The sequence below is a fragment of the Schistocerca cancellata genome, chromosome 1 (assembly GCF_023864275.1).
Source record: "Schistocerca cancellata isolate TAMUIC-IGC-003103 chromosome 1, iqSchCanc2.1, whole genome shotgun sequence".
Lineage (NCBI taxonomy): Eukaryota > Metazoa > Arthropoda > Insecta > Orthoptera > Acrididae > Schistocerca > Schistocerca cancellata.
In genome coordinates this window covers 884,870,861-884,883,124 of record NC_064626.1, presented here as the reverse complement: position 1 = coordinate 884,883,124, position 12,264 = coordinate 884,870,861, and the positions used below count along the sequence as shown (strand labels likewise).

General features: G+C 42.0%; 1 protein-coding gene across 1 annotated transcript in view; it reads left to right on the top strand.

Moving 5' to 3' along the window:
• LOC126190642 (calponin homology domain-containing protein DDB_G0272472-like) overlaps positions 1-12,264 on the top strand; it is a 1,063,014-nt gene that overhangs the window by 1,016,212 nt on the left and 34,538 nt on the right. The window contains 3 exon segments of the mRNA XM_049931066.1: positions 3,837-4,090; positions 4,092-4,133; positions 4,136-4,160. Of these exon segments, the coding sequence (XP_049787023.1) occupies positions 3,837-4,090; positions 4,092-4,133; positions 4,136-4,160 (321 nt within the window).

Here is a 12,264-nt window from a genome sequence, read left to right as displayed (position 1 = left end):
GCGTACAGTATTCATTAGACTCGCAAAACTTTGAACCTAGATTTCTCGAAAACTCTTGCACTCCGTACTAGAGCATCACTTACTACATCAAAGTATACTACACTCGTGCGAAAGGCAAGCAACATCGGCGACCCCTTAAAAGAGTGTATTCTTCCCTTGTTAGCAAATGGCATTCCTTGAAAAAAATGTTAAGTTTTACGGCCGGTTGTGTGTCCAACGAAATCAATATCGCAACAATGGACCTGCCCCGGAAACTTTCTCTGAATTTTCATCTATGTCGAAACTGATGGAGCACAGCAGTTTCAATTTATTTTGACCTGAATGTCACATATTATGCCGTTATTCGGATACCAGAAATACTGTAGTCGCATGTGCTGCGAAAAAAACTCGTCGACCAATCACTACACTCAGATTAGTTGTGAAAAGTGGAGCAGTCGGCAATCAGATCTCCACCGTTCTTCATTCTCAGGAGGTTAGAGTTCCAGTCGCATCTTAGCACACCTAACTTAGTTCCGCGTGTAGCTACTTGGAGCCGACCTAAAGATAGCTCTGCGCTTTCACTGCACGGACCACTTTCACAGCGAGCCACTCGGGGGCAATGGCTCTGCAGGGACAGGTCGACCCTTAAACGAGACACCACCGCTCATTGTTTCACGCAAGAATTGCACTTCTCAAGGGAACAATGCGTATTTACAGTACTCGGATGGTTTTGACGCGAAAGGACACCACCAGCTTGAGCGTTGTGTTCTCATTGGCCTGCCATGAGTAGAACGCTAACGACGCGAAAAGGCCACTGCACCATATGGCGACCAAACTGGCTGTGCCACATGGATAGGTTGTAGCCAACGTAAGGGAGCACCTCTGAAGGATGTTGTATAGTTGGCAAAGAAACTTAGTTTGCCGCAAATCATTGATTTATTCGGTCACTGAGATCTTCCTCCTCGAGTACATAGGGCTGGGAAACGGTTTCGCAATGAGACTAACGCGTTTTCATTGGATAAGTGTTCACCTTTACATCTTGCTGGTGCTCCGTCAGAAAAGTTCCAGTGGAAAGTGAGCATTTAATATTAAAGAACTGGTTATTAAATCATTCTTCCATGCTACACGGCATCAGGCGCTATATTTGTTGTAGCTTTGTGGCAAAACACACAAGTTTTGGTTTGTCAATTTTATAAACAGATCAGTCATCTACCCAGGCCTTCAGTGACTATTTTGGCACTGAAACTGGGGATGATTGAAGATAGAAATACTGATTTCCGTATTCCAGAATTGCTTCACCGAGAAAGGTTGTATTACAACGTCTTCTTTCAGTCGTCGCACGAACACCAAAATGACATAAGGAGTACGTAATAGACAACAAAACAAACGCAGTCTATAGTAGGTCGCTGGAGGAACGAAGTGTTCGAAGTGGTTGGATAAGTGCGCAGGGCATTCTAATTTTCAAAGGGTGTCATCCAACTGATGCACACAACTGTAGGCCTATATCAATGACGCCTCTGTTGTCAAATTTTGGTACAAGTTTTCTGATCACATATTAGACCTTTCTGAGGCCAAAAATCTCCGTTGTAGGAATCAGCTGACATTCTGCAGGATCTTATGAACAGATTTATTCGTCCATGAGACCCAGAAGGGAGTTGTTAATGGCGCCCAGGCTTAATCAGCGTTAATCGACTTCCGGTAGGCGTCACAATTCAGGAGTCTCGCCTAGTGAATAAAATAATAGCGTACGGAATATCAGATCAGCTTCATTTGAACAGAGTTCCTAGCAAGTAAAGCACATCCTGTCCTTGTTAACAAGAGAGAAATCTTCATATGTAAAACTAGTTACTGGCCTACACCACGGTCGTGTTATAGAATCGTTACTGTCCCCAATGTGTTCAAATTACCTAGTGGATGTCAGAAGCTCCATGAGGCTGTTTATAGATGTTGTGTATAGAGAAGTTGCAACGCTAGAAAATTCCAGTGAAATACTGCAACACCTGGAGAGCATTCATGATTGGTGCAGTGAGAAACAGTTCACCATCAGCATAAACAAATTAACTTACTGGACATAAATGTGGCTAAGACCGTCCAATTTTTAATTATAAAATTGCCGAAAAACCACTTAAACAGCAACATCCATTACATATCTGGGATACTTCAAATTGCTTCTCAGTCCGGCAGAGGTGATAAAAGAACATCTAAAGAGAAGTGCGAAAGTGTCGTGGGGACTCTCATCCAAACCAGAGGTTCCGTTGCACATTTTATTTGAAGTTATTTGCATTTCACATCTTGTGACACTTCGTAAGCTAGGAAAATAGCAAACCTCTAGCTTTAGATACATCTATTCAATGGAATAGCCGTCTTGGGTGCGATGCTTAGTATAACCGCAGTGTGTACTGTGGCTTGGAAATTTTTGTAGTGTTGCTGGGATTAAATGGATGGCTGCGAAGGAACTGGCATCTGCAGTTACTCAGCAGGCGGAGAGTGAGTACTGTGAAAGTCACCAGGTTTCGAACTCGGCACAGGCCGAGGAGAAAACAGGTCGCCCTGTGAGTCACCTGGCTTCACCCGTCTGCCGCCAAAGGACCCCACAACACCTGGCCACCGCGCAGTGTGAAATGTCTGGAGTAAACTGTTGGTGGAAGTCATGTTGATTTAATATAGTACCAATCCGGTTTACCTGATGCCGATTTTTACGTGTTGAAAATGCAGACTTCGTCTTATGCACCATACGTTAAGAGCTTCTACTGATAGCTGCAGGCAGATTTTTTATTAATTTGCTATGTTTCGACGGTGGAAGCCCCTGGCTTTACTGGAAAAAAATTGACTGTAATGGTGTTGTTTGTGGGCACTCAGTTTGCATGAATTATATAAATGACTAAATGTATTCCTCAAATGGCTGAATTTGAAACTTTCGTTGTTATTTGGCTATTAGCCATTTACAAAGACCTGGAAATTACGTAAGAGAATAACATTAAATAGTAAGTTCTGTCTGCAAATTAGTGTCCCAATAAAAAATTAAGTTGTTAGGTCTAGTCATGAGGAGATACATTGTTTAAAGGTTTCCAGAAATTACTACAGCCAGTCTCCTTTCGTTTTATTCTTCAGTTTTTATTTTCCGTTACCGATTTCGAATCGCTGACGACTCCCACGATAATGCAAACGTGCAATAAATATTACTATTTGATAAGTCGCCGCCGGGCCCTCGCTGCTGCTACAGTCGTCCTGCCTCGGGCATGGATGTGTGCGATGTCCTTAGGTTAGTTAGGTTTAAGTAGTTCTAAGTCTATGGGACTGATGACCTCAGATGTTAAGTCCAATAGTGCTTGGAGCCATTTGAACCATTTTGATAAGTTGCTAGTCGATAATGGAAAATAACAACTGAAGTATAAAACAAAAAGCTACTGGTAGCAGATATTTCTGGAAACCTTTATTCGTCACGGCTGCAGCGTTCCACTTCCATAATGGATAAAACTTCCGAAAAAAACTAGGTAAGTCTTACAATACCATTCCTAATTTACAGCTGGTGCAGTCAAACAGCTAACACTAAAACTGCACAGACCTGTGTGTTGACAGAACTTGCTTCAGTTGACTGTTGATCTGATATGTAATTCCAGGTGTTTCAAAAAGGCCTAAGTGCCGAACCTGCAAAAAGGTTAACAACTGATCCAGCTGTGGAACCGTGCTGTTATTTAGAATAATCGCCACCGTTTGCCACTGCGAATAATCGTGTAATAATTCCCTTCTATGTTATAAAGTATCAGTCGGAAACTGTAGTGTATAAATAAACTCGACTGACTCGAGTTGTTAGAAGAGTGCCAGTGTAGTGACTGCTGCCTGTGGTATGTTGACAGACGACGTGAGCGGACTGAGCGAGCAGCTGGTGTGCCTCTCCAAGGAGCAGGGCTCTACGGACAATATCAGCGTGATCGTGGCGCTGCTGCGACCGGCACGAGACATGGATATGGGCGGGGGTGCGCTGCTGCATCCGCCGGAGAGCCTCCGCGGACACGAGCGGCGCGACCAGCAGCACCACCAGCACGAGCACGACCACGACGACGACCTGGGCCCCGAGACGAGCGTCGACGACGGCGAGCTGCAGCGCCAGCAGCTGTCCGACCTGGACCCGGCCGCAGAGCCGCGCCAGGAGGCGCCCACGCCGCCCGCCGCTTCTCTCCGTGAGTACTCCGCGGCTGCGCTGCTCGCACCAGCCGTGACAAGTCACGGGGCACCACCTGGTATCGTGTCGGACCATCTCCTGTCCGGTGTAGTGCGGTAACTCGACGTGCCACGAATTCAACAAGTCATTGGAGGTCTCCTGCAGAAATATTGAGCCACGCTGCCTCTGTACTCATCCGTAATTGCGGTACGGGATTTTGTGCAATAAATGACCTCACAGTTGTGTCCCATAAATGTTCGACTGCTGGCCAAATCATTCACTCGAATTTTTCAGAATGTTCTTCAAACTAATTGCGAACAATTGTGGCCTGGTGACAAGGCGCACTGTCATCCATAAAAGTTCCATCATTGTTTGGGAACATGCAGTCCGTGAATGGTTGCAAATGATTTCTAGGTAGCCGAACATAACCATTTCCAGTCAGTGATCGCTTCAGTTGGACGACATGTAAACACAGCCCACACCGTTATGGAGTCCCCAACAGCTTGCACAGTGCTTAACGGACAGCTTGGGTCCATCCATGGCTTCGTGGTGTTTGTGCTGCAATCGAACCATATCGTCAGCTCTTACCAACTGAAATCGGGACTCTTCCGACCAGGCCACTGCTTTCCAGTCTAGGATTCAACCAATGTGGTCATGAGCCCAGGAGAGGTGCTACAGACGACGTCGTGCTGTTAGCAAATGCATTCGCGTCGGTCGTCTGCTGCCGTAGCCCATTAAAGCTACACTTTCCTAACGGATAGGGATACGTTCGTCGTACACACACTTTAATTTCTGTGGTTGTTTCACGCAGTGTTGCTTGTCTGTTGGCACTGACAACGCTTCGCAAACGCCGCTACTCTCAGCCGTTAAGTGAAGGCCGTTGCTCACTGCTTTGTCCGTGGTGACAGGTAATGCCTGAAATTTGGCATTCTCGGCACACTCGTGAGATTTTGGATCTCGGAACAATTTCCGAAATGGAATACCCCATACGTCTCTCTCCTAAGATTCCACGTTCAAAATCTGTTAATTCCCGTCGTGCGCTCATAATGGCGTCGGACGCCTTTTTACATGACTCACCTGAGTACAAACGACAGCTCCGTCAATGAACTGCCCTTTTATACCTTGTGTACGCGATACTACCGCCATCTGTATATGCGCATATCGCTATCCCATTACTTGTCAAACGCAGTTTACTAATGGAAGCCTGGCGTTGTCTGCTCGTAATATGTTGGCACCTAAGCTACACAAAGCACTGCCCCCCGCCTAGAGTTCCCAGGTGTCGGCATTTTTACGGTCGTGTCGGCCCAAATATATAGTGTGATCAAAAAACGGAGATTTCAATTGTTTGTTATAGACAAACTATGAAAAATTGCGCGCGTCACTGGATAGAGAAAGGTTCAGAGTTTTATGTTCGCACAGACACTATACCATACACTCAACATGAGCACCAGGCGTTGCTCGAGGCAGTCCATTTCATTCCACAGACGAATCAACAGGTCACTGTTTATTGAATCGATGGCTTCAACAATTAATTTCTCAGCTCTTGAAGAGTAGCTGCCATAGGCGGGACAAAGATAATCGTTTATGTACCACCACCCACAGGGGAAAAAAATAGCAAGCTGTGCGGTCTCGTGTCCTGGGACGCCAAAAGCAATGGACAAGATCTTGTCCATATTCTCCAATCGAATTTTGTGGGATGGTGTTGTTAAGACAACGCCGCACCTCAACCAAGTGAGGCGTGGCGCCCTCGCGTATAAAAATAAAATCATTGGAATCTACGTAAAGTTGAGGAAACAACCAATTTTCCATTCTGGCCAGGTATGACATTCATGTCACAGTTTCCTCCGCGTAAAAGAAAGGCCCATAAACTTTGTGGACATAAAACAGCACGAAACACATTCAGTTTCGGTGGGTCTTTTTCATATTCGACGACGACACCAAGTTTTCTGACCCCCAGAACATTTCATTATGGCGGTTTATTTCCCCGATAGATGAAACGTTGAATCGTCTAAAAACATGAGTAGTTCGGAAATAGTGTCCTCGGCTAAACACTGGAGCAGCGAAGGTTAAGATTCGTACAGACTTAACGGCTGCCGGGACGCAGTTGCTGCAGTAACAGCAACAAGCCTTCATATGCAGGTGCCGTTTCAGGACATGTATCATTGTTTGAGAAAGTTGTAAGTTCCTGGCCTGCCCGTGTTGTGGGCTTTGAGGGTTCCATGTGAACGCATTCACGGGTACACTCGACATTTTCGTTAGATGTGTGCGGCCGACCAGTTCTTTCCTTTTCATATACGAGGGTTGGAATTTAATAGTGGCAACTATTTATTTACAGCTCGTACAAAATAGATAGGTGTTTAAAAGTTTTACTGACTTTCAAAGTAGTCACCAGCATTGTGTACAACCCGTTGCCAGCGATGTGGAAGTCGTAGGACGTTCTTAGCAGTGCCAGTTGTGTTGACAGTTTGAGAGGCGCGGTCTGTTGCCCGACGAATTTGTAGCAGTTCTGAAGCGAATGTCGTGAAGTGTGTCCTTCATTTTCGAAACTGAGTTGAACTCACAAGGGCTTAAGTCAGGGGAGTGCAGTAGGTGGTATAACAACTTAGCAGCACCATTATTCAAACAAATCAGTAACAGCTTGCACTCTACGTGCTTGAGCATTGTCCTGCAAAATGATGGCCAGGTCCTGCAGAAAGTGTCATCACTTCTGTCTCCATGCTGTTCATTTTTGGAGCACAACCTACGAAGCTTGTGCAGTGGCGGCTTCTTGCTGAATCTACGGAGGAATGTACGTTATACGTGCTCAAATTAAAAAATCATTGTGTAGTCGCCATGTTGCTGCACACAGCAGCGCAGCTGTGTCAAAACTTTGAACTTTACTCTATACAGTGACATGCGCAATGTGTATCTTTTATAGTTTACCTGTAATAAACAAATGAAATCTTTCTCTTTAATCCATCCGGTAATAAATTCCGACCTATCTGGCTTTTGCTAGGACTTCTAGCGATAAAATAGAGAACCCACAACTAGACCCATTTCAAGCTGATGACTTACGCGCCAGGAATAAGTAAAAAGAGGAATATCTTGATAATTAGGAGGGGGAAAAAACTTAAGCTGACAGAAAATTCTTTAATCAGTTGCAGAATTTCACGGAATTCGTGGAACAAAGAAAAAACGAAATTGCCTTTAAAATGCCTTCAGCTCTTCAAAAGTGGACAGAGTATTTCGAGTTACACCACAATGAAGAATTTATTTCGGGATTACTGAAAGTCGCAAAATAATACTTTGCAATTATAGGCCACAATATCATTATGACAATATCAACATGTTCTTTAATAAACGCCCGATGCACAAACTATGCAATAAATTACAGCCGCAATGACAAAGATGATGATGGTGTCTAATTAAAATAATCCTTCCAAGAGTTTCTCAAAATGGAATCTAAGAAAAATAACGATATTTATATTATGTAATGTAACACTTTGTCACCAAGGAACCTTCCTCTACAATCAATGTTATTCAGCATGCTACATACATAAGTTATTGCCCCTTTACCTCGAGAACGTAACTACTAGCCCGCGTAACATTTATAGAAATGTGACAGAGAGGTACCACGAAGATTGTGAATGGAACAGGCAGATAAATTCCAGTTATTGTAACATTGTAACGAGACAATCGAAGCAGATCGTCGTGTAAACAAATGCAGATGGATTTTTCGTTTTTTGAAATAACTCAATGGGTCCCTTAAAGAATGTTCCGCATCTTGAAACTCTTGTTTTGCAGAAATAATATTCCACTTGTAATGGAAACATTGTACAATGCCCAAAAAAGGTTTGTGTGTGCATTACCAGTGGATTTAGACTAGCGTATTAAACCAATATTTGACTGTTACCCGGCTGAAATCTAGATTTCTGCGTTGTTGCGTTATCCATATATATAAATTTTTATCATCTGGTTACCTTCCATTCGGAAAGTGGGTGTACTCAGCGACTGTTATGTGACTTATAAATTATAGAGTGCAGCAATAAGTCGTCCTTTTTTAAGATTTCATTACGCAAATCCAGATTTCGGCTAGTGGCTAGCCATTCTCAATGCACTATTTTCTATTCTCGATGCATTCTGTCACATTTCTTTGAGTGTAAATTTTTATTACGTCCATACTACAGCACAGTCTGTCAAATGTAATATACTAAACTGTGACTGCAGTAAGAAATAATATTCCAGCTGGCGTCGCAACTAGTTTCGCGGGAATATGTAGGCTACACAGACCGGGAATTGTCATTGGCCGCGCGGCCACTGTTTTCAAACGACGGTGGCGGTATCTTACGGGAGGAAAGCGAGACGTCAGGGCCCCATTCCGTGAATAACTCAGTGAGCCGAAGGCAGTTGGCAGAGGTGGTCCTGGACAGAGAATAAGTTGTGCCAGTGGATTGCTTTTGTAAGTCGCTTGGTAGTATTGGTTGTTAGATCTCTACTACAGTTGCAGAAAGGTCTATTAAATGTTGAAAGAAGCAATCGTTTATGAGGTGGTGCCAAATATGTTGCAGCGGAGATGCACAGTGATACTGTATTTTATGAGTTTCCGGCATGTTAATGAAGTTCAGTATGTTAAAACAGTAATTCAAAGAAAGCGAAAGAGTTAGCACAGATTATATTATCTTTATTCATGGTGCTGTGTAATTCTATTATATCTTCGTCAGCTGCGACACTGTGCTATTTTTGAACCATCACTTCTTGCCAATTTCTGTTTTCCGCTGACGCCTCCAGAGCCGTCATTGTGTTAGTGAACAGGAAAAACGTTCTTGTGGACTGGTAGGTATGTGTATCCCATCTACAGTCAATGAAATTTCAGGCGTCGTAAGTTTTCAACCTGTCAAACTGTTAGCTTGAATTTGAAATTGCACTATAAGCGACGAAACAGTTGTTTAAGTGTTGTTTGTTTGAATTCTGTCTTCTAAAACGTGTAAGTGTAGTGCGTATTTGCAACTGGTTTTGTTTACTGGACGCTGTGTTGATAGAATTACTAAAATGAAAGTGTACACGCGCGGTTCTTGTAGTTATCTCCACCTGTTGTTTAGGTTTAGGTATCGATCATTTAGTTTTTGGGCGTGGCCCCGCCGGTTTGTACTGTTTTCTGAACTCGTTTCAGTCGATGGTAAATTGCCAACGAAGTAACTGTAGTGCAGAATGAGTGTAAGGTACAAAACGGAAGGCGACGTACTACGTTCTAATCTGTTGTTTTCGACTTACATACCGTTACAGCACTGGTATACCAACGTACAGGTTTCACTGACGCCGAAAGGAAAATAAATTAGCACCCATTTGGATGGTTGCATTGGCATACTACGAAAATAGAACAGAAATTAATGTAGCAGTTTGCTTTTTCTATTATTTAAGACTTCTCGGTTGACACATTTCTGACGATTAATGTCAAGGTGGTAAGTTTTTGTTGCTTTCATTTGGTGCTGTCAAACTTTTGTTGTGTGGCGATCATGTGGACCTGAAGTTTCTCTTAATTGGTTCGTGACATTGTATACTCATAGGGACATAGATCAACCTATTTGGGCATTCTGATTTGTATCTAATCTGTTTGCCACTACACACAGAGAATAGGAAAAATGAGGAATAAAATGTCACAGTACTGTATGTTAACTTGGTCACATATTTTATATAAGCTAGGAAATTTTGCAAGGGCTGATGTGTTCTGCATGACAGTCAAATGTAGGTTTGTAACGTACGGTCGTGGGAATTTTGTATGATGAAGTAATTAACAATTCACTTTAATGTAAGGTATAATTTGCAGTTGCTGTGCAGCTCTCTTTGATCTCTATCATTATTTTGGTATTATCTGAAGACACGATAGATTCCAAATTTAGCATTGCTCCCTGAAAAGATTACAAATTGTTGATGGCATTATCGGCAGGGGGTATTGGTACAGGCTTTTTGAAATGGTCACACTGTCGCCAAATCCGTGAATTGGTAATTGACACTAGATTCTCTTCTGTATAATTTCATTACACATAGCATTTGTACCAGGTCTCTTCACATGAGAAAATGTCACATTAGTGACACGACATAATTAAAGAGAACATAAAACGTAAGAGAAGATAATATACTATTTATATCAGTTGCATTTATTGTACATCAATGGATAAGTTACTAAAAACATTGTGTAATTAAGATCAGGCTAATTGAAATGTATAATTAGAACTCTTGACATGAATGGGGTCCATTTGGTACAACTTTGTACCTGCTTGAGATTTCATGCAGTTAAGCTAAATTATCAAAGTATCTTCCTTAGATTTGCAGACTTTGTGGCAGATGGTTATCCTTTACAGAAGCAGCTTCCAAGGAGATTAATGTTGTACTTAATTGGTTTGGACTCCAGATCTACATGTAAATTATTGTAGTTTGAAATTTAATGTAATTGGAAAGATAAGATATACTTTCTAAGTGGTGGCAGGTGAACACACATATAAAATGGTTTTGTGTATCCAAGGACTTAACTTCACCAGTCCTTTCCCTTCACCCCTCTTCCTTCCTCTTCAACCCCTCTGCCAAAAGGAGTTGCCACTGGGTCTGAAAGCTTGCATACAAAATACCTTTCACAATGTAGCATATGTGTGTTCTCCCACCAGTGCTTGGTAAGTAGGTTTTTTATCTTTCCAATTACTAAATATTTTCGAAAATTTTCATTGATACATCAGTAGTTTTAAATTAGTAATTTGTGGAGTTATACTGGATTGAAACTGAGTCTGCAGATTAGTTCTTCAGCAGTTTTTTAAAAATTTTCCAGCCATTGGGGTGGTGTGCCAAGCCTCATATTAATCTTTTCTGATCTTACCATAATTTCTGTTGCTACACTGTCCCTGTCTCCTATAGCACACTGGACTCGCATCTGGGAGGACTCTGGTTCATACCCACTTCCAGCTATCCTGATGTACATTTTCCACGATTTCCCTAAATCACTCCAGGCAAATGCTGGAATGGCTCTTTTGAAAGGGAATGGCCGATATCCTTTCCTACTTAAATTGGACTGATGACCTCGCTGTTTGGTCTCCTCCCCAAGACCAACCAATTTTTGCATTCTTCTAGGGTACCTCTTCTCATATGTTCTCTTTACAAGCCATACCAATTTTTTTCATCCTCACTCTGCTCTAGTAGAGGTTCTCTGGGAAATAACTTTAATTTCTCTTCTTTTCCAGTTTTGTTTTTCCTATCACACTTCTCAAAAACTTCATGGTAGCACCATACTTCCTTCATCCTTCACTCTCCAGGTTTCTGCTGCACTCCACAGAATTAGTATACAATACATTTGGTGTAGATTGGTTACTGATTCTGTTAAACTGTAAATTGGTGTAATGAGTAACTAGTTTAAAGTGCTTGTAATTTTCATTAAACAAAATTATTTTGTGGCTATGAATGTAAAAGGTCTGTACATGCAGTTTTGATCAGATGTTCTCAGTAAAGACCAGATTTAATTTTATTAAAGATGAATCTCTTAAGAATTGGAAGTACTGCACAGCAGAGTTATTTTCCATTGTAATAGGTGACTAATACATTTATTAATCTAAACAATACACATACCACATAAAATTGCCAGTCATCTAAGATGTCATCTGTCTCATTGCCTCAACTATTTTAATTACATTTACTATAACAAACTTAAAGGGCTTCATTATATCCTAGTGGGGTGAAGGGTACTAACACACACTCTCATCCTATGTCCACTCCACATTTTCATTTCTTGCAATGGTTAATACATGCAAAGTAACCAGCTTGATACAGCTTTTTGGGAATTGTTTCTCACCAAAATGCATTCTAGATAGTGTGGGGAGTCAGTCTGTTACAATCCTAGTTAAATGTGTTTGACCTGAGATCTCTGCTGGCTAGGATAGGCTTGAGGCTGAAGTGACTGCTTGGGGTATCAAGCTGAGAGGCACACCAGTAGGACCAAAAGTGCAAAATTCGGATCTAGGTTATATCAACAGCAGTAGAAAAAAGTACACCATTGGAAGTATACCATAACAGAAGCAAAAATGTTTAATCAAACAGGAAGTTGATAGACAACATCAAAAAATGTGAAAGTGTTATTCTTGTGTAGATCTGAAGTTGATAATCCA